Consider the following 24219-nt stretch of genomic DNA (forward strand, 5'->3'; position numbering starts at 1 on the left):
ATGCTGTATGGATTAATCGAACAGCCAATCACACTGCAGAAATAAAAGCGGCAACACCCAGTCAGCATGCAGCTTTCAACTGAAACTAAGCTCGAATTATCACCCAAAGATGACAGATTTGTTGGGGAAAAAAGTAGCATGAATTCAGTTATACTCATTTGAACCACGGTCACTCAGACACTGAACGACCGGCGGCCACTGAACGACTGGCCATGAACGATCGGCCACGGGGTTGTTGGAGCGCAGCATGCATGGGGAGTTCCCGAGGGGCTGCCTTAAGAGCCCAGCTCCTAGTTTAAGCAGAGAATGAGTATTGAATGAGTATACCATGGTATTGAGGTGCAACATGCATGGATTTAACTGTGGTTATTTTGGCCAAAATGTATGATACTATGGAAACCAATGGGTAACTTTAATAAAACCCAAGTCAGAATATTTCAATTTTACCATATAAAAATGAGGTTGTTATTATTTTTTACATATGTTACGGTTTTGTTCATAATCATAAATGTACATCTGCATCCTAACTCAAGCTACTACTACTGTGAACTTGCTGTCAAATGTGCATTTTTAAAGGTCCCGTTCTTCACGATTCTGTTTTTCAAACTTTAGTTAGTGTGTAATGTTGCTGTTAGAGCATAAATTATACCTGTATAATTATGAAGCTCAAAGTTCAATGCCAAGCGAGATATCTTATTTAACAGACGTCCCCTTTCAAAGCCTACAGCGAACGTCCGGTTTACATCCCTCCACTTCCTTTTTTAATGACGTAACTAGGAATACACAAAAATAGGGGGCGTGGTCACTTCAGCTGCGCATGCATCTCCAATATATGGTAAGGGGCGTGACCTTTCCGGGCGTACGACAAGCTGTTGTCCAATCACAACACAGGAACCGCTGGCCCAATCAGAACTCGTTACGTATTTCTGAAGGAGGGACTTTATAGAGCAAGGAAGTCATCGGCCCGTTTTTTGGACAGTGAAAACGCCAGTATACAGATGAGTAAATTGTGTGAAAAATACAGTGTTTTTTTACAGGCGAAACATGAACACGTGTTATATTGCACACTGCAAACACAATCAGCTTCAAAAAACATGAAGAACGGGACCTTTAAGAGGCAAAACATATAAAATGATTAATAATGCAGCCTGCACTGTAAACTGGGCCAAAGATAGGCATCAGAGTCAGGCGACGCAAACCGGTTTGAGGATTTGAAACGATAACAGCCGTTAGCATGTGTAGAAACTAAATAAATAAATATCTTATCAGAAAAGTGTATTTCTTTAAGAAAAATGACCATAAAAATGTAAAGAATTAAAAAACGTGACGTGTTTGTCATGTTCTGCAACTTCTACAACTTTCACTTAGGAGCAAAAATCTGCCTTTAAACAAAAACTTTCTCATTTATGGTGATAATTATCGATATGGAGCGATTTTATCCTGATCATCACACCGCCGAGTCTCAACACTGTTCTCGGTAACCCTTCCTAAGATCTGGTGGAGTTCATAAGCTTCATTTTTGAGTTCATTTTACCCATGAGGATTTATGAAAAGTTGTGTATATAATAAAGAAATAAGTGCGATCAGTGAAATGTCATTACAGAATTAGACCAGGCGTGAGAAGAGTCACGTTGGCTTTATATAAGTACAACGATAACTATTTCAGTGTCCACAACGGCAGACGGTATCATTCTGTTTATTATTGCCGTCTGCTGCTTTAAACGCTCGCGCTCCTCAAAGCAGGAGGGGTTCTGATTGGCTGCCGATGTGTTTATCTTCATCGGCTGGCAGGAAGTGATTGCCAAGATGATGTTCCCCTGTGCCGTTGTGCTGTGGACTTTTTTTAAAACTCAGTATATTGTGTTTCTCACACAAAGAAAGGAGAGAAGTTTGCCCAGAATGGGTTAAGTGTGACGGACAGCAAGCGCCCCGAGCCGGATCATATTCATCAGGGAATAATCCCAGTTTGAGTCTGATGTGGGTTTAGTTAAGCTGCTTTCAGAGGATTAGTTTGATTGCTCATTATGAGCGAGTGTGTGTCCATATGTCGAGAGTGCTCAGTGTGTGTGTGTGTGCGCAGCTGGAGCAGCTGCAGACGGAGCTGGCCGCAGACAGAGAGAGTTTGCGCAGTGCTGAGAGTCTGAGCTCAGATCTGCTGAAGGAGAAAGCTCAACTGGAGAAAACACTGGAGACGCTCCAGGAGAACTCCGACAGACAGGTAAACCTCACTCACACACATCACAACACATCCTCATTTCATTATCAGCTTTTCTGGTCTTCCAGACAAAATCATTGATTTCTACAGTAAAAACCAAAACCAGTCTGGAGTCGCACGGGTGTACCTACAATACACTCTATGGGTCAAAATGATCGCTTTTTCTTTTATGCCAAAAATAATACGGATATTTAGGAAAGGTCATGTTCCATGAAGATATTTTGTAAATTTCCCACCGTAAATAGATGAAACAGGTACTTTTGTGAGTGGATGCAGCATTAATGGACAACTGTGCAGGCGATTTTCTCAATGTTTCGATTTTCTCAATGTTTCGATTTTCTCAATGTTTCGGCCAAATATTGTCCTATCCTAACAATCCCTACATCAATAGAAAGCCTATTATTGTAGATGTGTATTCATCGCAATTTCAAAAAAATGTCCCCTTTTGACTGGTTTTGTGGTCCAGGGTCACAGATGTGCCTGATGTCTCAATTGTCAAGTGGGAGAGCTTTTATAAAACTTATAATCTTTGACAGTGATATTCATCTGGCTGTAATTACAGCTCATGACAGAATCAGCGTTTAGCAAGGTAATGGTCATTATAGGTGGATGTGTTTGGTCTTGCTGCTGCCGACACACACAGATGTACAAACACACATCACTGCAGTAGATCCCCACAGGACTCGTGTTGAACCGCAGGTCAGGTGTGGCTCAAACATCTCCCATCCTGCACCTGGCTCTCGGAGTCTGTCTGTGTGTGTCTGTGCTGGTTTGACCCATGTGTGTCTAAAGCTTACCCGTTAGAAACGTCTGCCAGTTAGCAGACCTGATGTCTCCGTAATCTGGTAGAGATTAGTGAACCGCTTACAGCAACACTGAAGCCAGACTGTTCAAATGTTAGCGGAATAAGGAGCTTGAAGCTGATTGGCTGAGAGATTACCAGTAGAGTACCTGTTGGTTCATGCTGGCAGATTACACATCAGAACTGTACATGTGAAATTACTCCAGAGTTTCAGGCATTAGTGCATTGGAACATTAAGCCATTCATTATTTAGCAGAGCCTTTTATCCAGATGGACCTCTGATGAGGAGATCAATAGAAGACAACAACATGACCCTCTGACCCCTCCCACTCGGGTCTAACACAGGACATGATATTAGTATTATCTGTTCATTTTTTTTTCATGCTACTTTACTTTAACCTAATTTGATTAATGTTTTTTTCATATTTACAGGCACAATGTAATTCTCTAAATGTGTACTTTTATGTTTGTAAGCATGCAGAATAGTACGAATAGTTAACTCACATCTCTGGATGATAAGGCCCACAGCCAGTGCTTAATCCTCGCTAAAGCTTAGCCTTGCCAGTTTCAACATTAAAGCTGTTTTTAAACTATTCAAGCACAAGAAGAGGTGAAAGATAAATTCAATTTTATTATTTATTTTATTTTTTGTGGTGGAGCCTGTTAATTTCATCCACGAGCCCAACCGGGCCAGTAGGACCATCTTTAGTAATCCACAGCCTTTAGCTGCTGAACGCGATCTCTCTCTCTCTCTCTGTGTGTGTGACGCAGGTCAAGGGCCTGGAGCAGGAGAACGCACACCTGACCCAGACCGTCTCCTCTCTCCGGCAGCGCTCTCAGGTCGGCGCCGAGGCCCGCGTCAGAGACATCGAGAAGGAGAACCGCGTGCTGCACGAGTCCATCAAAGAGACCAGCAGCAAACTCAACAAGATGGAGTTCGAGCGCAAGCAGCTCCGCAAGGACCTGGAGCAGCTCAAAGACGCCGGCGAGCGAGCCGAAGAGCTGGAGCAGGAGGTGCGGCGGCTGGAGCGCGAGAAGGAGGGCCTGCAGAAGCGTCTCTCGGCCCAGGCCATCACCTGCGAGAAGGTGGAGGTGCTGGAGAAGGAGAACGCGGAGCTGGAGGCCGAGAGCCGGAGACTGAAGAAGGCGGCCGACGCCCTGAGGAACCTGTCCTACCAGCTGGAGGGGCTGGAGAAGGAGAACCGAGAGCTGGACCAGGAGAACCTGGAGCTGCGGCGCACGGTGGAGTCCCTGCGGTCCAGCGGAGCCAAAGCCGCACAGCTGGAGCTGGAGAACCGGGAGCTGGAGGACGAGCGGACGCACCTCAGGAAGAGCCTGGAGCTGATGAAGGCCTCGTCCAAGAAGAACGAGCGTCTGGAGGCCAGCAACCAGAGCCTGGACGCGGAGAACCAGCGGCTGCAGAAGGGCCTGGAGAGCGGCGGCCGCAAGATCCAGCAGCTGGAGGGAGAGGTGCGGGAGCTGGAGCAGGAGAACCACAGTCTGCAGGAGAGCCTGGAGCAGATGAAGATCTCCAGCAAGAGCCTGGAGCAGCTGGCGCAGGAGAACGCCTCGCTGGAGGCCGACAACACGCAGCTGGAGAAGGACCGGAAGCAGCTGGAGAAGGAGAACAAGCGGCTCCGACAACAGGCCGAGATCAAGGACTCCAAGCTGGACGAGGACAACCTGCGCATCGCTCACCTGGAGAAGGAGAACCGCGCGCTCGGCAAGGAGGTCCACGCCCTCAAAGACACGTGCAGCCGCGCCCGAGACCTGGAGAAGGACAACAAGGAGCTGGTCAAGCAAGCCACCATCGATAAGAAGACTCTGGTGACCCTGAGAGAGGTGAGCACCGCAGGCCTCGTCCACACACACCTCTGTTTGGCCCCAGTGTTAGCGTAAACACTGCGAGTGTGTGTAGAACCTTTGATTACTCGATGGGACACACTTCACTATCAACACACGTCTACATGTCTGTTAAAGGGTTAGTTGACCCCAAAATTTAAATTGTGTCAGTATTTACTCACCCTCATGTTGTTCAACCCCGTAAGACCTTCGTTCATCTTCGCAACACAAATTAAGATATTTAAGATATTAAGATCGCTCCTGTATACTAGTCCATAGGCTTCTTGAGGGAATGACTCGAAAAGTCATTAAAGACATCGTTAAAATAGTCCAAGTGACTACAGGGGCTCAATCTTAACTTTATCAAACGACGAGAACACTTTTGTGCGCAAAAACAAACAAAAATAACGACTTTATTTCAACTATTCACTTCCTTCTCCATGGGCCTGTAGTCAGTTAGCGTAGTGTGATTGCGTAAAGCTACGTCACACGTAGGCTCACTATTGGCCGACGCTGGTCATGTGTGTGTGATGCGTGTGACGTACAATAACAGAAGCTTACGCTATTAAACTAGTAACCTGACTCACGCAGAGGGAGAAATAAACGAATAGTTGAAATAAAGTCGTTATTTTTGTTGTTTTTTGCGCACAAAAGTGTTCTCGTCGTTTGATAAAGTTAAGATTGAGCCCCTGTAGACACTTGGACTATTTTAACGATGTCTTTAATGACTTTTCGGGGACAGCAAGTGTCATTCCCTCAAGAAGCCTATGGACTAGTATGCAGGAGTGATCTTAATATCCTAAATATCTTAATTTGTGTTCCGAAGATGAACGAAGGTCTTACGGGGTTGGAACAACATGAGGGTGAGTAAATACTGACAGAATTTTCATTTTTGGGTGAACTAACCCTTTAAGCAGTCGCTGTGAAACTGATTAAAATTGTGGTGCTTCTAATTAAGTGATAAAAACAATTGTGAATGTTTGCCTACACACACCATACTCGGATTAAATGTGCAACACTTTGTTTTATGACTAAATTATATGCATCTAATTCATTTAAATTACAGTAAAAGGGCTTCCTCAACATGAGTTCCTGAACATAATGCATGATGGGATGCTCTGAGACAGTGTGGGTTTAGTGTGCACTGTCTTCAGGTGGTCGAGTGTGTGTGTTTGGACAAAGCGACCGCTGTAGGTGATTCGGGGTTTCTTGCATGACCCTTGTTGTGATGTTTCCTGCTGTAGGACCTGGTCAATGAAAAGCTGAAGACTCAGCAGATGAACAATGACCTGGAGAAGCTGACCCATGAGCTGGAGAAGATCGGCCTGGATAAAGAGGGTCTTCTGGGTGATGAGGAGAGCTCTGATGACAGGTAATCCATCGTTCAGGGACTCTCAGCTCCAGCGCTGATCCTGAAGCCGTGATTCGCTGGTCAAGTGTGTGTGATCAGGGTTGGAGCAGTGGTGGTGTTAGACGTCCACGTCATCTGTCATTTTTCCACACAGGGTCATAAAATACATCATAATCTACTATTACCCGTCATTTTAACCTTCATATTTTAATTCACAGTCATTTAATAAGCTCTGTTTTTGTTCACATTTTTATGCACAAACTTACAAGATAAACATATAGTTGTGATTATGAAGAGAAAGTTGAACACAGTGCGTCACTTCAGGTTTCATCATGAATGTCTGTCCAATAAACTGCAAGATGCTTTGTTACTTTTGATATGAAACAAATCTCAGCTTTCTAATTCGAACAATTAATACTGTTTCATTGCTCTTTAATGTGGCGTGAGAGACGCCTGAGTTCAAGCCAAGCGCGAGTGAATGCACTCTTTACTACGTTACACAACGAAATAAACATCAATGAACATTATAAAAATATGTTGAAAGATACAGTCTAATTTACCAGAGTCCATATGTCTCTCATGTAATCGCTCAACCCGTGTTCCAACCGCAGAAGGACGTCAGCTTTTAAACAGTCACGTAACTCAGAAAAGCCATTCGTTGAACATTAAAGAGTAACTAAACACTAAACCCACTTTTTTTAGTTAATGATCTGTAAGAATGGATCTTTATTAATACCAGTCATTGATTCGAGTAACTTTTTTGACGTTGGTGTATAAAGTGTTTTATTTCTACAATATATGGTGTAAAAACGTCTGAGTGCTGCCCTCTTCAGGTTGAACGGTGGCTACTGCAGTTGAATTTTCCTATTGGATGTTCCGCACTTGGTGACGTACGCAGGTTTCAGCTCACCACGCTCCTGGTGCGAGCGGCAGCTTGTGTCGTCAAAACCACTGTAGCGAGTCAGGAGTTGGGATTGCAAGTATTGAAAACGATCAGGATAGAGTGATTTAGCATCTATTTCGTCCCCTCTATCTCCACTGGGCTCTGCCCACTGTTTCAGCGTTTTCAAATATTGCCAGTGGGTGGAGTCAGGCTCTGACCAGGGGTTTAGTTACCCTTTAACCTTATAGTCCACGAGCCACTCGCCACCAAGTGGACGGGGTGAGAATTACACTTTACATCAACACATCACTGTCAAAACGACGGACCAAATCTAGATTTTTCCATCACTGCTAAAAACAAATCCATCAATGATGGAAGATTCGGCTGACGCGACCCATGGGTGGAGCTGAACTGACCTCTGAACCCCTGCTGTGGGTACTAGAGCTGAACAACCAATCAATATAACTGACGAGAACCCGCAGTGAAACACTCCGACCCAGCGTGGATTAATCTGGTGTGTGTGTGTCGATCATTCAGTGTGTGGTGTCCGTCTGAGGCCGTCACGGGTCATGGGTCACCAGCGCTTTTCTGACACACTGTGTAGAAACCAGCTCTTATCACTGGCTAACATCTGTCCTCGAGTTTAATGTTGAATTTTCTGATTTTGAAGTAAACTCCCGTTATCATTTGTGTTGTGTATATTTCTCCTGTTGGCCAGCTACTGCTGCTTTTGTTGTGCTGTAAATAAAAGTTGATCGATTGATTTGAGGAGGGCCAGAAATAAGAGGACAGGAAGTAGCTCGTAGCATGTGTTTCCATGAATGCTGGAGTCATGATTGTTGATCTTCTTTCAGGTTTAAGCTTCTGGAGTGTAAGCTGGAGTCCACCCTGAGGTCGTCTCTGGAGATTAAGGTGGAGAAGATCTCGGCTCTGGAAGCGCGACTGCAGGAGTCCTCCAACCTCAACCAGCAGCTGCGCCAGGAGCTCCGAACGGTCCGTTGCAGACGCTAGCGCTGTGTGTGTGTGTGTGTGTGCAGTAGACGTGACTGTAGGTTGTGTGTGTTCAGGTGAAGAAGAACTACGAGGCGCTGCGTCAGCGTCAGGAGGAGGAGTGTGTGTCCCAGAGCTCGCCGGCTCGAGGGCGAGAGGAGCACAGCGTCAGGAAGTGGGAGAAGGAGAGTCAGGAGGCCACGCGAGAGCTGCTGAAGCTCAAGGACCGGCTCATCGAGGTGGAGAGAAACGTATGTGTCCTCAGCTCTCGAGAGTTAGCGCTGGGCCAATATATCGATGCATCGCGACTCGACCCTGAGCTTCGTGCGCTAGGCTGAGTCTGAACACGCACCGCAGGATTAATTAATCTACGACACGAGATTAATGTAAACACCCCTGCTGTTCAGGCCAGTCACACGGCTCCATCTGCACATTTAACCCAATCCAGACTCATTCCTCGATTGGCGATGCATCGGTGTATTGTCCCGGCTCTAGTCAGAATGCCTTTCCGTTACCCAACCAGCTGCTGTTGTTTGTGCAGAACGCCACTCTTCAGGCGGAGAAGCAGGCTCTGCGCACGCAGGTAAAGCAGCTGGAGTCTCAGAGCACCAACCTGCAGGCTCAGATCCTGGCGCTACAGAGGCAGACCGCGTCTCTGCAGGAGAACAACACCACGCTGCAGACGCAGAACGCCAAACTACAGGTCAGAGGTCACCCACTCACATTGCGTTTCTGAGCGATCCAGCGTCAGCGTGTGATGGACGTCCTCCTGTGGACGTAACCGGAGTTTGGTTGTAATTAGCTCTTCAGGAGTGTAGCACACAACGATCTCACGCTAGCTGCGTTTCCATTACCACCCCTACGCTGCGCAATTTGAAATTGCGATTTGGAAATATGCCCAATAGGCATGGGCGGTATCCAAATTTTCATACCGTCAAACCTCCTCCCTATTTTACCGCGGTATACGGTATTACCGCGTGACTAATTACAAATTACGAGATAAGGCTCAGACGGCATCACACATGATGACACGTTCAACCAGAGAGTGTCGGTTCCAATAATGCATCTAAAAGCTGTCAATCAACTATTAGAAAACAGGAGATGCACATTGCAGAGTGGTGATATTTCCTCTAGAGAGGGGAGCGCATTTCTGAAGATCACGCGCCACGAGCCGAGTGGAGCCGAGATAAAATTATTTATTAATAAACTAGTGTTTTCTATGTCAGTTGCTGCAAAGATAAATATTGCATTGACGATGCAAACTGGCATCTTCACGGTAGTGAACACGAATAAAGAGCAGCCTAATGCACACTTCATATGAATAAGCCTATAGCAGAGAGCAGACCATTTCTTTTAGCTTGTAATTGTTTTGTTTAAAAGTAGAGATTTCAAGCTTACTATATATATACACTTCTCAGATCATTAAGACATGTATCTTATATGCCGAGTTTCAGTTCATGTATGAGTCGCGCTCCAGTCACGCGCCGGCGCGTGTCCTGACTACTATCTTTGCTTTTTATTTATTAATCCAGGCAATTCGTTGATGAAAAAAATAAATAAATGAAGATGCAATTTATTCAAAACGAAATTCGTTTTAAAGAAAGGATTTCTACAAAACAAAACGTAATAAGTGGTCATAATCATGTCTGACTGACCCATTCCAAATGTTTTCCGATATTGCGCATTTTATGATCTTATCTTATTCATCTCATGAAGTTCCCTTTTCATAAAATCAACATACATTGAAAAACATCATATTATTAAAAAACATATGAAAGGAATACGTTTTTTTTTTTCAAACCTAGCTTATATTTAAGCGTTACACGGTCCGGCCCGCTGTAGACTACATGCATGTGGTGGTGGGGCACAATTTTCAAATAATAATCGAATAATACCAGGCAATCTTTAAATATTATTTTTGCTTGAAATGCCCATCCCTGCCAAACTGCAGAAGTCGTGTTCTTCTTCGAGACCAAGTCACTCGGTGCGCAACTTGCAATCTTTGCCCTCTCTTCCCCACTCTCCCGTCACCACACAGTCACGTCATGAGAACCAGATATAAGCATTTTAGCCATTAAATAAATTGTATTTTAAAACATTGCATTTATATAGGAGACAAGGATTCCTTGTCTCCTATTTAAGTGCACTGGTTTTTTTTTCTGACGGTATGACGATATTGAAACTGATACCGTTGCTATTTTTAGATCCCGCGGTATACGATATTACCGTAATACCGCCCAAGCCTAACGCCCAATTGGAACACGACAATTACTACTATATATCACACAAAAGTTTTACGCGTTCAGTTTTAAGTTTTCGAAAAAGGAATGTTTCGCAAAACTGCAATGGAAACAGAAATGCCACAATTTATCAAGAGCTTGAAGCAGATCTGAGTGAGAAACCCCCAGAAACCCCTCACACGTGCCGCTCGCAGTATTACGCCCGTTCCACACATGTTGCGGTGCGTATACGCTACAGGAGTGCGTAACGGATCCGTGGCTGTACCTCAAACACATACTCACTGTTTTTATTTCAAGTCCAGAAGTGATGCAGCACCCGGACCGGATCGACGGACTGTGTGAAAGCTCTAACCCGTTAACATGGGTACGGAAAATATACGCAGCGTATACACACTGCAAACGGAGTGTGTGTGAAACGGGCGTTTGGGTCTTTCCTTTACACTAATGCTTGACAACAAGCCTGCTGTACGTCTCCTAATAACGGCTAGTGCGGCGGCCGTCGCCATGAGTTTTGGAATTACTTATTAGAGGAAAAAATGACGTTTTAGTCGCATAACATCGGCTAATAGAAATAGTTTTTTTTTAATTTAGAATATACTGTATTGCAAAAGATGTGCTTAAATTTTAATGTAAAGGTGAGGACTGATGTGAGTCTTCAGGAACCCTGCTGACGTCTGTGGTGTGCTCTGAGATGAAACTGAAGTGAACGAAAGGGATGTGTTCACAGGTGGAGAACTCAACACTCAACTCTCAGAGCGCCGCTCTCATGTCCCAGAATGCCCAGCTGCAGACGCAGCAGTCCAGCACCGAGAGCGAGAGAGATGTGGCCATACGAGAGAAAGAAGACCTGCGCTCGGTGTACGATCTGCTGCTGCACGACCACGAGAAGCTGTCCGCCCTGCACGAGAGACAGGCGTCCGACTACGAGGATCTGATCGGCAGACACGGAGAGCTGAAGAGCGGCTATAAGAGTCTGGAGGGGCAGCACCGCGGCCTGGAGAACAGGTACATCACCTCACAGCCGGAGAATGTCATACCCCATTCACATCTGTGGTGTCCCAGATTGCGTCCGAAATCGCGTACTATGTGAGTAGGTACTACATTTAAAAAAGAACGTACTTCGCGACCGTTAAAAAAGTACGTTCTATATAGTATGAATACGGGTAGTATGAATGAATTCCGGACGTACTACATGCGACATATTGGAAACAGCGCGGAAATTTAAAGAGCCCACCTTCGCGCTGTTTTGCTTTGTTTTCATCTGCGTTTTTCAAGCTGGTCGTAGATCATGCCTTCATCGAGAGCTTTTGCGGATTTTCTCAAATAACGTAAGTAGCATTTATTTACCTACCTATTTATACATATGTATGTGTGTACCTGTTCCCTCTATTGATTCATTCATTGATGGTAATAATAGCACAAGCGGTGTGCCTGCTTGTCTGTGTGTGTGTATACATCATACAAGCTTGATAAAAACTATAATTCTAGAACAAAATTTAAGATGTCAATTTACATCTGAAGTCAAATATATATATATATATATATATATATATATATATATATATATATATAAAATGAATGTTATATTTTATGGCAATAGGTTTTTTTCATTGCCATTACAGTGAAATAACTAAACACAAATATGCCTGTTTAACAAGCCTGTTAAAATTATAATTCATTTAAACCACCACATCTGAAGTCAAATATAATGTTTTATATATATATATATATATATATATATAAATACACACACACACACACACATTTGACTTCAGATTTAAAGTGACATCTTACATTTTCGTCAAGAATTAGTTTTTATAAAGCTTTTATATGATCATATAAGTATATATATACACACACACACACACACACACACACACACACACACACACAGACATATTCAAATACATCATGCATAAGAAATGGGATCTAATACATTTATATTTATAAATAAGCAAACACAGGAAACAAGTGTCTTGTTGATTCAAATTGTATTTTATATTAAAACTATATAAATGTTTACAGATTGTGAGCCCTACAACCTACTGCCACGTGAATGCTGCTGTGCCAATCCTTCGGCCGGGGTGGAGGAGCGGACCGGGGTGGAGGTCAGCTCCATCTTCAAAGTACAGCCGAAGAATTGGCACAGCAGCCTCCCGACTTTCACGGCAGTCCATCCAGTCCCTGATTGCTGTAGTGAAAGCAGATTGCGACCATGGGTGGGAAAAGGACGTCGAGGTGCTGGTGTTCCTTTACTGGCTGGCCCATGCAGCATCATACCGGCTAGTGTCACTCGTCTATGACATCCCGTAGTCTGCTGTGCACGACATTATGCACAGAATGAGCAAGGCAGTCATCGGCACTTTGAGACAGGTTATCGCTTTCCCCAGTGCAGATGACCAGGAGGCAGTGGGAGCAGGTTTTACCCAGCTGGCAGGGTCTCCAGCTGTCAGTGTAGTAGCTGGTGCAATAGATGGCTGTCACATCCGCATCAAACCACTAGCAAGTGACGTCCAGTGCTACTTCAACCAGAAAGCTGCTTCATTATTTTCAGCTGCAGGCCATCACTGACCACAAGGGGAAGTTCCTCGACATTTTTGTTGGGTATCTTGGGTCGGTGCACGATGCTCGGGTGCTGAAGAACAGCCCTGTGTGCACTGGCCGCCTGTTTCCATCTGCAGGATAGTGCATCCTTGGAGATGGTGGGTATCCTTGCCTCGTCTTGTAAACATGCCTTGAAAAAAACAAAACATATTGAATAATTTTAGTGATGTCCTCCAAATGAGATTGCTATTATCAAAGTCCCTTTAGATCTTTTTAGAAACCTGTGAAAGTTACCTTACTAAAGCTGCTAAAGTTCATTGTCTTTCCTCATGGTGACACCATAATAAAAATGTTTTAATACTTTTCCTTTTGGTAGTGCTTTAAGCTCTATTATACTACTTTATGCCAAAGTTATGTGATTTTGTTTTAAGCTTTGTATTCTGCATCCATTTAAAAGTTAATACACAAAAATAAAGCAAATAAATGTTAAAGGTGTCTGAAGTGTGTGGCTATTTCTCTACAGTGCAGCATTCATAGTCAGACAATATATTTTTCAGATATAACTGTAATTTGCTTGTAAAACATAATTTGTTAAATCATTGCATGACAGAATTCTCATTTTGGGGTGAACTATTAAAATAATAATTAAAAAAAAGAATGGTAACACTTTACTTGAAGGGGTGTGCATAAGACTGACATGACACATATCATTAATGTGAAGGAGGGTATATGACAACTGTCATTAAGTGTCATTCGCTCAATTATTAATTTTTTTATGCAAAATTGCAAATATGACATTGTTTGAGTGAGACACACTGTTATGATGTAGGCCTATTGGTTTATGTCAAGTTGTCATGACAAAGACATCTCAAACTGTCATATTCGCATTAAAAATACCATAATTGAGCAAATAACATTTAGTGACAGCTGTTATACATGCATAAAACCACCTTAATATTAATGACATGCGTCATGACATGATTATAAAGGTGTCATTATGTCATGGTTATGAATCCTAAATATTCTTAATCTTATCATTTTGCCCCTCCAAAATCAACACAGGATTTAACATGTGATGAACTATGATCAGTCTATGTTACATTGACAAGTTGAGGTACACTTGTTAACAGTAGTTTGCTATGCAGGCAACAAATATTTCATAATAACAACACCGGTAAAGGAGAAATAAAATAAAATTTAATTTAATTCATTAATTTTTGAACAAGGGCAATGCAAAATATACATTAACCTTAAAAAGGAGAGATGCATTTGCAGGTTGTAGCACTTAAGTGCTAATTTCCACCTGATTTTCCAAATCGTTTTAAAATAAAAATAAATAAAAGTTGTGTATCTCATTCAACTGCGAAACAAAGAAAACAAAGTTATCTAACGTTAGCTGACATGCATTAATTTAGCTCGTTCAGTTCGGTAATAATGGCAAAGACAAAAGTGTCATTTTGCAGCCAAATCAGAAAATTGCACCCGCGATTTACATTATTTAAACGTTTAACAAGTCAATCGTTTACTTATATGATGTTAAACAAACACAATTTCACCACAAATAAACAAAAAGTGTTTAATATAGTACTTACACTTGAAAACTCCATATACAGTGGAAAACTCCCGCGTCTCCGGTTTCCGGCATTTTCAAATATAACGACAACTCCTCCTCTCCCGTGGCATCATGGGATAGTAAAGTGTCCATCGTATGCGCACTTCAGAATCTCGCCGGAAGTAGTAGGCCATCCGGGTACTTCTCGCCTACTGTTTTTCGAATTCTATGAATTCGGACATACTACTCTGCTCGCGTACTGTTTTTCGCATACTATATAGTATGGAAGTACGCGATTTCGGACGCAGCCCCAGTGTGTGTGAAATCTCAGCTCAAAACACCAGATCATTCATTATAGCTCGTCATATTTGTCCCTTTTTGAGTGTGAACAGAAACTTGCCATTTTTGTGTGTGTCCCTTTAAATGCAAATGAGCTTTAGCTCCGCCTCCATCTAGAAGTGTCCACAGTTCCTGAGACGGTGTTTATAAGACAGCGGTCACATGTGCTGGTCAATAGTGTTCAGTGTCGGAACAGTTTCAGGCTCAGCTGGATCTTCTCCAGTGCATTCGGACTGGGCTCTGTTGGCGTCGCCCAACCCAATGGCGCTGGTGTGTGTGTGTGTGTGTGAATGTGCAGATTAAGGGATTATTATAATAAGATCCTCTTCATACGGCAGAAGGGGAAGAGAACTCTCATCAGCTTTTTTTTGTCATGCTTGCAGAGAAAGAGCAGAGCAAAGATTATTAAGCTGAAATATTGAACTGAAAGCAGAAAAGCTTTAATGTGTTCTGGACGTTCATCGTTTGATGCTCCCGAACGCAAACTTTGCAACAGGATCCAGGGCGCAAGTTATTAATTTTTTTGTAGTCACTTCCACGCGTTTCCAGTCGAGCTGCAGTCATGTTGATAACGTCTGATCTGTACAGAGGTAAAGTCTCAAGGCAGTCAGACACTGGGATCTAGTGTGCCATGTAGATGACCGTGTGTGTGTGTGTGTGTGTGTGTGTGTGCAGGTATAACCAGCTGTTGAAGCAGAAGACTGAGCTGGAGCAGCTGGAGAAGGAACTCAAAGCAGACCGAGAGAAGATGATCTCCGACAACAAGAGCCATCAGGACACCGTTGCACAGTTCCACAGACTCAGCGCCGAGCACCAGACGTGAGTGTCATGATGAGGCAACCTCTCTCTCTCTCTCTCTCTCTCTCTCTCTCATGAGCGTGTGTCCTGTCCTGTGTGCAGGCTGACCTCTACACACCAACAGCTCCTGAAGGACAGTGAGCTCCTGCAGGCGGATCATAAGAGTCTGAAGACTCAGCTGAACACGGCCCGTCTGGAGCAGACCCGCCTGGAGGCCGAGTTCTCCAAACTCAAGGAGCAGTACCAGCAGCTGGACATAACCTCGGCCAAACTCACCAACCAGTGCGAGGTACACGCTTCATGACCTCGGCCAAACTCACCAACCAGTGCGAGGTACACGCTTCATGACCTCTAGTGGACTCTGATCATGTCTGCAGGAAATTAAACTTCAGACATTCTTAAGCGAAAATTATAAAAATCTGATCAGACTTCATGTATTCGTGGATTTACCTCAGAAGGGTGTAACTCTGTGTGATCTTGACATGTTCACACTAAACCTGGAAGTGCTGAACCATTCACATAGAAGAAATTAGACATTAGACAACCCAGTTTCTCTGACGATCGGTAATAGTTGATCAATTAAACTTTTCCCAAAACCTGTCGGGAGTAGAGCCACAACATCACCTCCACTTAAAATGTTCAACAAACACTCTTCTTGTTCAGGCGTTTTCCATTTCCCTATTAGTGTTGTGACGTGAGGATATTTTCTCACCGGTTAATCGACGTGTGACAACACCGGTAATACCGGTGTCTCACCGGCGGGGGCTTTTAAATCGCTAATTTAAAAGCAAACGTAAAATGCGCACATTTTCACGGGCATACATAACGGTGCGGTAGTGCGGGAAAGAACTGTTTTGTTATTGTGCCCTGAATATGCGCTAGTTTGAAAACTAAACTAACTTTCACTTCTAAAGTAGCGTCAATTAATCCTTTGCTTGGAGTTTGATTGACAGACATGATCTGACAGGATCAGTCAGGAGTAGATTAACGTCGGTGGAACTTTATCAGACAATCTGTCACGACACATTAAAGAGCCACAAAACCGTAGGCCTATTTATTGTTTGATTTTCTTTGACTGACCAAATTTGAAAGTTGAGACTGTTTCATATTAAATATTACCTGCTCGGTCCTGTCTGTCAACGCGTTGCCAGTGTCCTCTATTTTTCACTCCTCGAGAACATGGGTTGAATCCCAAATCGCCCCCTAAACCCTCATTTACTAGGCCTATTCCCTACATTAGTCCACTAATACTGTTCACTTGAGGGAGTGAATGAGAAGGAGTAAGTAAAAACGAGTGAGCGAATTCGGACAGCCGTTGCTGACAGAGACGCGATCTGACACGCGTCCCATTTTCTCACAAATCTCTACGTTCGTTTAAGACTGCTCTTATGGACATTTTGGCATAATTTGTGTGTTCTGGTTTGTTCAAGCCCGAAAGAGAACTCGATACCGACGCGTGTCTTTTCTGTGGGTTGTGTGTGTGTTAATAGGCAGGATTTAACGACTACTGCATAATTGTGTTCAATATTTTTAAGGCGGTGCCGCGGTGGGCATGTCATGAAACTGGTGTTGCGACTGAACACCGGTAACACCTATTCCCTAACCTAAAACACAATCTGAAACTCGGCGCTTAGCGTCTGCGTCACGGCTCTCAGCCCGCCCTCTGCTCGTTGATTGGCCGGCTGTTTCTGAGAGACATGTCGATGGTTCAGTCTGAAGACAGAAGCGAACTGAAATAGAGCGGAAGAGTCAGGCTAATATCTTGCTGGTTGGTCTTCCACTTCACATGTTTTGCTCGTTATCTGTTATTGTCTGTTGTGAATGGCTCTATGCTGCCAAACCTCATGTCAACATGTGAAGTTCTCCATGAACATGGCGACGTACAACTCTATGAACTAAAACGTTGTTTTCAAACAAAGGCATGTGGAGGGTAACGTGTGTGTGTGTGTGTGTGTGTGTGTGTGTGTGTGTCCTGCAGCTGTTGAGCCAGTTAAAGGGGAATCTAGAAGAAGAGAACCGGCATTTACTGGATCAGATCCAGACCCTGATGCTGCAGAACCGGACCCTGCTGGAGCAGACCATGGAGAGCAAAGACCTGTTCCACGTCGAGCAGAGACAATACATGTATTTATACACACTTATATTCACTTCTCTTTCAGCTCTTGTGTGCAGATATCTGATGTCTCTCTCTCTCACACACACACACAGTGATAAACTCAATGAGCTGAGGAGACAGAAGGAGAAACTAGAGGAGAAGATCATGGATCAATATAAGTTTTATGACCCATCACCACCTCGAAGGTAAGCGTTGCCATCTCAGAATATTATCCAGTTCCTCTGGTTGGAGATCGGTCACGCCGGTCTGGAGACGGGTTTGAGGACAACCACCCAGTAGAGCGTTATAATAATCTAGCCTTGAGGTCATGAACGCTTGAACTAACTGTTCCGCATTTTTGATTGAAAGTATATGTCGTGATTTAGATATACAGAGAGGAAAATAAGTATTTGAACACCTGCTATTTTACAAGTTCTCCCACTCAGAAATCATGGAGGGTCTGAAATTACCATCGCAGGTGCATGTCCACTGTCAAAATCCAGAAATCACAATGTATGATTTTTAACCTATTTATTTGTATGATGCAGCTGCAAATAAGTATTTGAACACCTGAGGAAATCAATGTTAATATTTGGTACAGTAGCCCTTGTTTGCAGTTACAGAGGTCAAGCGTTTCCTGTAGTTCTTCAGCAGGTTTGCACACACTGAGGAGGGTTTCGGCCCACTCCTCCACACATCTCCTCTACATCAGTCAGGCTTCTGGGCTGTCGCTGAGAGATTCTCGATTGGGTTTCGGTCTGGACACTGGCTAGGCCACGCCAGAACCTTGATCTGCTTCTTACAGAGCCACTCCTCGGTTATCTGGGCTGTGTGCTTCGGGTCATTGTCTTGTTGGAAGACCCAGCCTTGACCCATCTTCAGTGCTCGAACTGAGGGAAGGAGGTTGTTGCCCACAATCTGGCCCTGGTCATCCTCTCCTTAATACAGTGCAGTCGCCCTGCCCATGATGCACACCCCCATGAGTCACAGTACGGATGGTACTCATCATTCTTCTTCCAAACACAAATTATGACCATAAAGTTCTATTTTGGTCTCATCTGACCACATGACTTTCTCCCATGACTCCTCTGCCTTGACATGTGCTGGTTTGAGCAGGGGAACCTTCCGTGCCATGCATGACTTCAAACCATGACCTCTTAGTGTATCACCAACAGTAACCGTGGAAACGGTGGTCCAGCTCTTCTCAGGTCATTGACCCGCTCCTCCTGTGTAGTTCTGGCTGATTTCTGTCCTTTCTTCGGATCATTGAGACCCCACGAGGCGAGATCTTGCATGGAGCCCCAGTCCAAAGGGAGATGGACAGTCATGTTTAGCTTCTTCCATTTTCTAATGATTGCTCCAACAGTGGACCTTTTCCCCCAAGCTGTTTGGCAATTTCCCCGTAGCCGTTTCAGTTGTGTCTCTTTGGACAGCTCTTTGGTCTTGGCCATGTTAGTAGTTGGATTCTTGCTGATTGTATGGGGTGGACAGGTGTCTTTATGCAGCTAACGACCTCTAACAGGTCAGGTGCATCTAATTTAGGATAATAAATGGAGTGGAGGTGGACATTATAAAGGCAGATTAACAGGTCTTTGAGGGTCAGATTTCTAGCTGATAGACAGGTGTTCAAATACTTATTTGCAGCTGTATCATACAAATAAATAGCTACAAAATCATACATTGTGATTTCTGGATTTTGTTTTTTGACAGTGGACATGCACCTGCGATGATAATTTCTAGGGGTGTAACGATTCATTTGTTTTCTCGATGCATCGATTATAAATCCTGGCGATGCATATGCATCGATCCTGAAACATGTATTTTGAATCGTGAATCGTTTATTTACGTGAATAATCGATTTAAAAGGCTAAGAATCGAATTAATCACGATTTTATAGCGATTCAGTGGTTTAAAATATATAAACACAACCTTAAAGTGTTCCTGTTACAAGCTGCCTCACGCATTGGCCGTCATACGACATCCGCATTTGATTGATTTCAGGCGCTCACACACCCCTGATTTCTCACGCTGAAGCCCGGTCGGTCAAATGCCTGAAAGATGAGTTTATCTTTCTACCTGTTGAGCTACTCATGTCGTGATCAGCTTGTATTACCGCAAATTAGTTAGAATCTCCCGGAATCTAGAGCGAGCGTGCATACGAGACAGAGGTTGCGCTCCAAACCGCGTTGTTCACACACGGCTGCACGCACTCGGCAGAGAGCTCAGCTGGAGAGCTCAAACATGGACTGCTCAAAAATCTGTAGTTAACGTTATGAAAGCATGAGAGCTATGGGACCGAGCGCGAGGATTTTCACAAAATCCAGTGAAAAGATGATAACGAGTGCACTGAGAGGACGCAAAATGAAACTAATGAAAACGTCTCCATTAATTTGTGCATGTAGTCATTTAATGCAATACTTAAAAAGCCTTTTTCAAAATATTTGCTACTAGCAAATGCTAATTTGTAGGCCATTGAATTTTTTTTATAATAATATATTCATTAAAATTAAAAATAAACATGAACTAACATTAACAATGGACAAAATCCCCACTATCTGATCCCCGAAGGCCGCTGTAGGCTAATTCAAACCCAGACAAAGATGGGTGAAGCATTGAAATAATAATGCATATAAAAAATTAAGAATCAAATCGAATCGCATCGAATCGAATCGTTCTGAATTTGCACAAATCGTTCATGAATCGAATCGAAAACCTATGAATCGTGAATCGAATCGATTCGCTGTCTACCCAAAGATTCACAGCCCTAATAATTTCAGACCCCTCCATGATTTCTAAGAGGGAGAACTTGTAAAATAGCAGGGTGTTCAAATACTTATTTTCCTCTTTGTATTTTAAAAATGGAAGAATGCGGTTTTACAGATGCTAGAAACATGGCTTTCAAATGAAGTTTGAGTTGTGAGTTAATTCTGTATGTATATGATCGCAACCAAAACATTACTGTCAACACTGTAAATGTGCCGTCACAACTGAATAATGGACGTTTTGTCTAAAATAAAGTATATTGAATTATCAACTAAGCTGTTTTTATAGTGTTTGATTCAATGTATAATCAAACTAATAAATCCTTAAATTTGAATTCAGTATGCCTTTTACAAAGAAAGAAAGGTAGATGTAAATAAAATATAATAGGTCAATATAAACCTTCTTATTAAATTATTTATTATTACTACTATTATAGTGACAAATTTGGGGAGACGAAAAATATTTTAAAAATTAGTGAATGACACATAATGAAGAAGGAATTTCAGACAGAGCTGTTCTGCTTTCCGTTGGGGTGAATAAAGCCTATTTTCTGCGCATCAGAGACCAGTGTGATCCTCTGAGCGATTCAACTACATCGGGTTCGAGGTGTTCTCCTTAGGTCATCTTTCATGACATCTCTCTTTGAGATCTTGGCAATGTGGGAGTGTTGCACAGGCTTTTATTGTGTGTGACTGCAGACACCGCTTATAAGATCTGCAGGCACCGAAGCAAAGGTGGGGAAGAGCGTGTTGTGGTCAGGAGTACCCCTCTCCACAGTACCAGACCTCAGGCAATGCAGGAGGAGCTGGCAGCCCTATCCTCAAGGAGAACCTCGGGGTGTGGCCCGTAAAAGCCCAGTCTCAGTGTTATTGGTTTCCTGAGAGTATAAGCATTACCATTCAGTAGTGTTAGAGTGGTTTCCATTAGGTGCCTGAATAACTCAGAAGTGGAAGGTACAGTGAAGCCTAATGGGTAATTTCATTTATCTGTTCTCATCCAGATATTCTCTAATGTTTTCCCACTATTATCAGCATACCATGTGAATCATTTGAAACACATCTTATAAAGGGTAATTCGCACAGTTCATTCTTAAAAAAACATTTATATTTGTCCATTTATATTTATGCATTTATCTGTTTTGTTTATCTAAAGCGGTTAATGTTGCTTTCAATCTTTCTCAGTTCATGAATTTCATGAGAACTGAACCCATGGCTTGATATCATGCTTTAAAATCATTAACATGCAGCCTGGGTAACACTTGCCCTTCGTACTCAACTCTGTCATTATGAAATGCTTTGAAGCACATTTGAAAGACTGTATTTTGCTCCACACCCCCAGTTTACTTGATCTACTGCAGTTTGCCTTCCACCCAAGCAGAACTATAGACAATGGTATAACACCAATACTACATCCCACCCTTTCCCACTTAAATCGCATGAAGGGATTAACTATTTTAGTTTCATGTACGTTAGTTACAGGTCAGCATTCAAGACTGTAATCTCCATCAAAAGTGTCTCCAAGCTCTGGACTAAGGTCCTTAATCTGCCCGTGGGTCCTGGACTTCCTAATTGTTAGACAAATCCTCTCTCATCCGAAACTCTGGTTCTCCCCAGGGGATGGAAACTGATAAATATGCTGATGGCATGTAGTGGTAGGCCTGATCATGGGCTCCTGTATTCTTTCCTTCACTCGTCTACCTCACTAACTGCATTTCCTGAAGGCATCGTGAGCTTAAGTAGCTCATAAAGACTGTTGGTGCCAATGATTTCTGCAATCTCCTCAGGCTTATGATGCTTTTAAAGTGCTGGTCAGTCTGTTGCTGAACGATCCCTTAATGCACAGAGTGGCACAGCAATACTTTCACCATCCCAGATGTCAGAAGTTCAGAATGTGCCTCAGATAAAAAGCATCATCTGGGAGCGCATCACTGTCTAGAACGGCTCCTCACCGGGAGGGAAACGTTCATCCCCAGGACCCCAATCCGTTTTATGCTCATGCATTTTTATAAGTTGTGTACAGTGACAACCTACACACCAGTGAGTAGCACAGCACTGGTCATCTTTCTTTTTCTATAAAACATTTCCATTGCATGGACTTCTCGGAGGCACACCGTTGTGGATGCTGTCTCAGATTCATGTGAAGTTTCTCCAGGCTGGTCTTACTCCCAAGATTAGGCGTTCCTGACTAAGTTGATTAAACTGGGACTGGTTTGTTGAAGAGTAGAAATCCCTGTGTGTCGTTTTCTCTGCAGAGGAGAACAGAAAACACTGTGAGTCTCAGAACCTGGAGAAATTCCCGCTGTCCTGAATGCTCAGGAGTGTTTAAGTGACCCCAGGGGTTTTGGGTGAAGTGATTGATTTGCAGGACACAGATCGTATAATTAGGGTTGCTTGTGGTTTGTGCAGGAGAGGGAACTGGATCGCACTGAAGATGAGGAAGCTCATCAAGCCGAAGAGTCGTGAGCGCATGCGTTCTCTCACACAGACCCCGTCCCGCTCGGAGTCCAGCGAAGGGTTCCTGACCCTGCCCCACCCGGACAGCCAGGACAGCTCATCCGTGGGCTCCGGGTCCAACTCGCTGGAGGATTCGCTCGCACACCGCAGCGGCAGTGAGTATACGCACGCTTCCTACAGGCTGACAGTTTGAGCATCGTTTACAGAGATACTTCTCTCTGATTGATTGATTCAGAGTGGCTTTTCTCATTTGGACTAGTTCATTGTTTTACACTGCTCATAATTTACCCAGGGTTAACAAGTAGTCTGGTGTATTCATAAGCCTGTCCTTATTTGCATATTTGAAAAATGCAGCACACGACCGGTTTACAAATCCTCATATTATATTTCCGTCTAAACTATCAAGGTTTTCCTGAATGGACTTGTTTGATTATAATGGTAAGAATGAAACTGCCTCTTCTTCAGTCCAATTCACCTTTGGCTAAGCCCCGCCCCCCCTTAGTTACTGTTGCTACATCCGTCAAACTTCATCTGCGCTCTGCATGGCTTATGCTGTGACAGCTCTTCCTGATAAAATGTTATCAAACTTTTATAAAGCAGCAAATAAAGGGTCCGATAGAAGTAGGCAAAAGGGCTGAAATATGCGTTCGAAGGCTATATTCAGGACATACAGGTAAAACGCAATCAACAAGGCATCCAAATAGAGGCAAAAGCATAACGTTACCGGTCTGAACCACTGCATTTCCTGCTAATGGAGACGGAGGCTGGACAACAATATCAGGGAGCAACACTGTTCATGCAGAGCTGGGCAGGTCTCTGTTCACTTCTATAATCGTTATTACAAAGCAAACGGACTACACCAGTATAACGCTGTGTTTATTAGCAGCGTGTGTTAGCGTATCAACAACCGGTATGAGAACCAAAATCATCACCTAAAACATTCTAAAACGGTCTAACTAGTATAACTTCACACTCACAGTAATGTTAGAAGTAAAAAAGATGTGCTTGTTGATCTTTGTGGGGTTTAGCTGACTGAGGACAGGATTGTCAGGATTTGACTTCGGTTTTGGGAAGGGAAAAAACGGACACCCCCCTCCGACCTCTCTGGGAAACGCGTATCTGTGTTACAAATTCCCGAGGCACAACGTTTAACCATATTTTGGATAAAACTACAATGGTAATAGCCTGCTGAGACCAAAACTATGAGATGCCTGTGTTGAAAGTCAATGGAGCGCTGTGGAAAAGTGTCCGACCTCCCATGTGAATGCGAGGCACAGGTTTGGTTGTCTGTTGCTAAGCATCTAGACCCCATCACTTCACACTGCACACGTTTTGTTAACCGTGCAAAAATG

At 43.5% G+C, this 24219-nt stretch overlaps 1 protein-coding gene and 1 pseudogene across 5 annotated transcripts in view; both read left to right on the forward strand.

Annotated features, from left to right (window-relative positions):
* The window catches only part of ccdc88ab (coiled-coil and HOOK domain protein 88ab), a 59775-nt gene that overhangs the window by 22114 nt on the left and 13442 nt on the right, over positions 1–24219 (forward strand). For all 5 annotated transcript variants that reach the window (XM_089117378.1, XM_039679282.2, XM_089117377.1 and 2 more), the window contains exons 14-25: positions 2081–2218; positions 3789–4859; positions 6104–6231; positions 7948–8086; positions 8161–8334; positions 8625–8786; positions 11051–11328; positions 15434–15577; positions 15659–15845; positions 17535–17680; positions 17765–17857; positions 22820–23022. In XM_089117378.1, the coding sequence (XP_088973504.1) occupies positions 2081–2218; positions 3789–4859; positions 6104–6231; positions 7948–8086; positions 8161–8334; positions 8625–8786; positions 11051–11328; positions 15434–15577; positions 15659–15845; positions 17535–17680; positions 17765–17857; positions 22820–23022 (2863 nt within the window). The remainder of the gene's footprint in view (positions 1–2080; positions 2219–3788; positions 4860–6103; positions 6232–7947; positions 8087–8160; positions 8335–8624; positions 8787–11050; positions 11329–15433; positions 15578–15658; positions 15846–17534; positions 17681–17764; positions 17858–22819; positions 23023–24219) is intronic.
* Positions 11496–13681, forward strand: LOC148977260 (uncharacterized; annotated as a pseudogene).

Source organism: Pimephales promelas, chromosome 11, assembly GCF_988280905.1.
Source record: "Pimephales promelas chromosome 11, fPimPro1.hap1.1, whole genome shotgun sequence".
Lineage (NCBI taxonomy): Eukaryota > Metazoa > Chordata > Actinopteri > Cypriniformes > Leuciscidae > Pimephales > Pimephales promelas.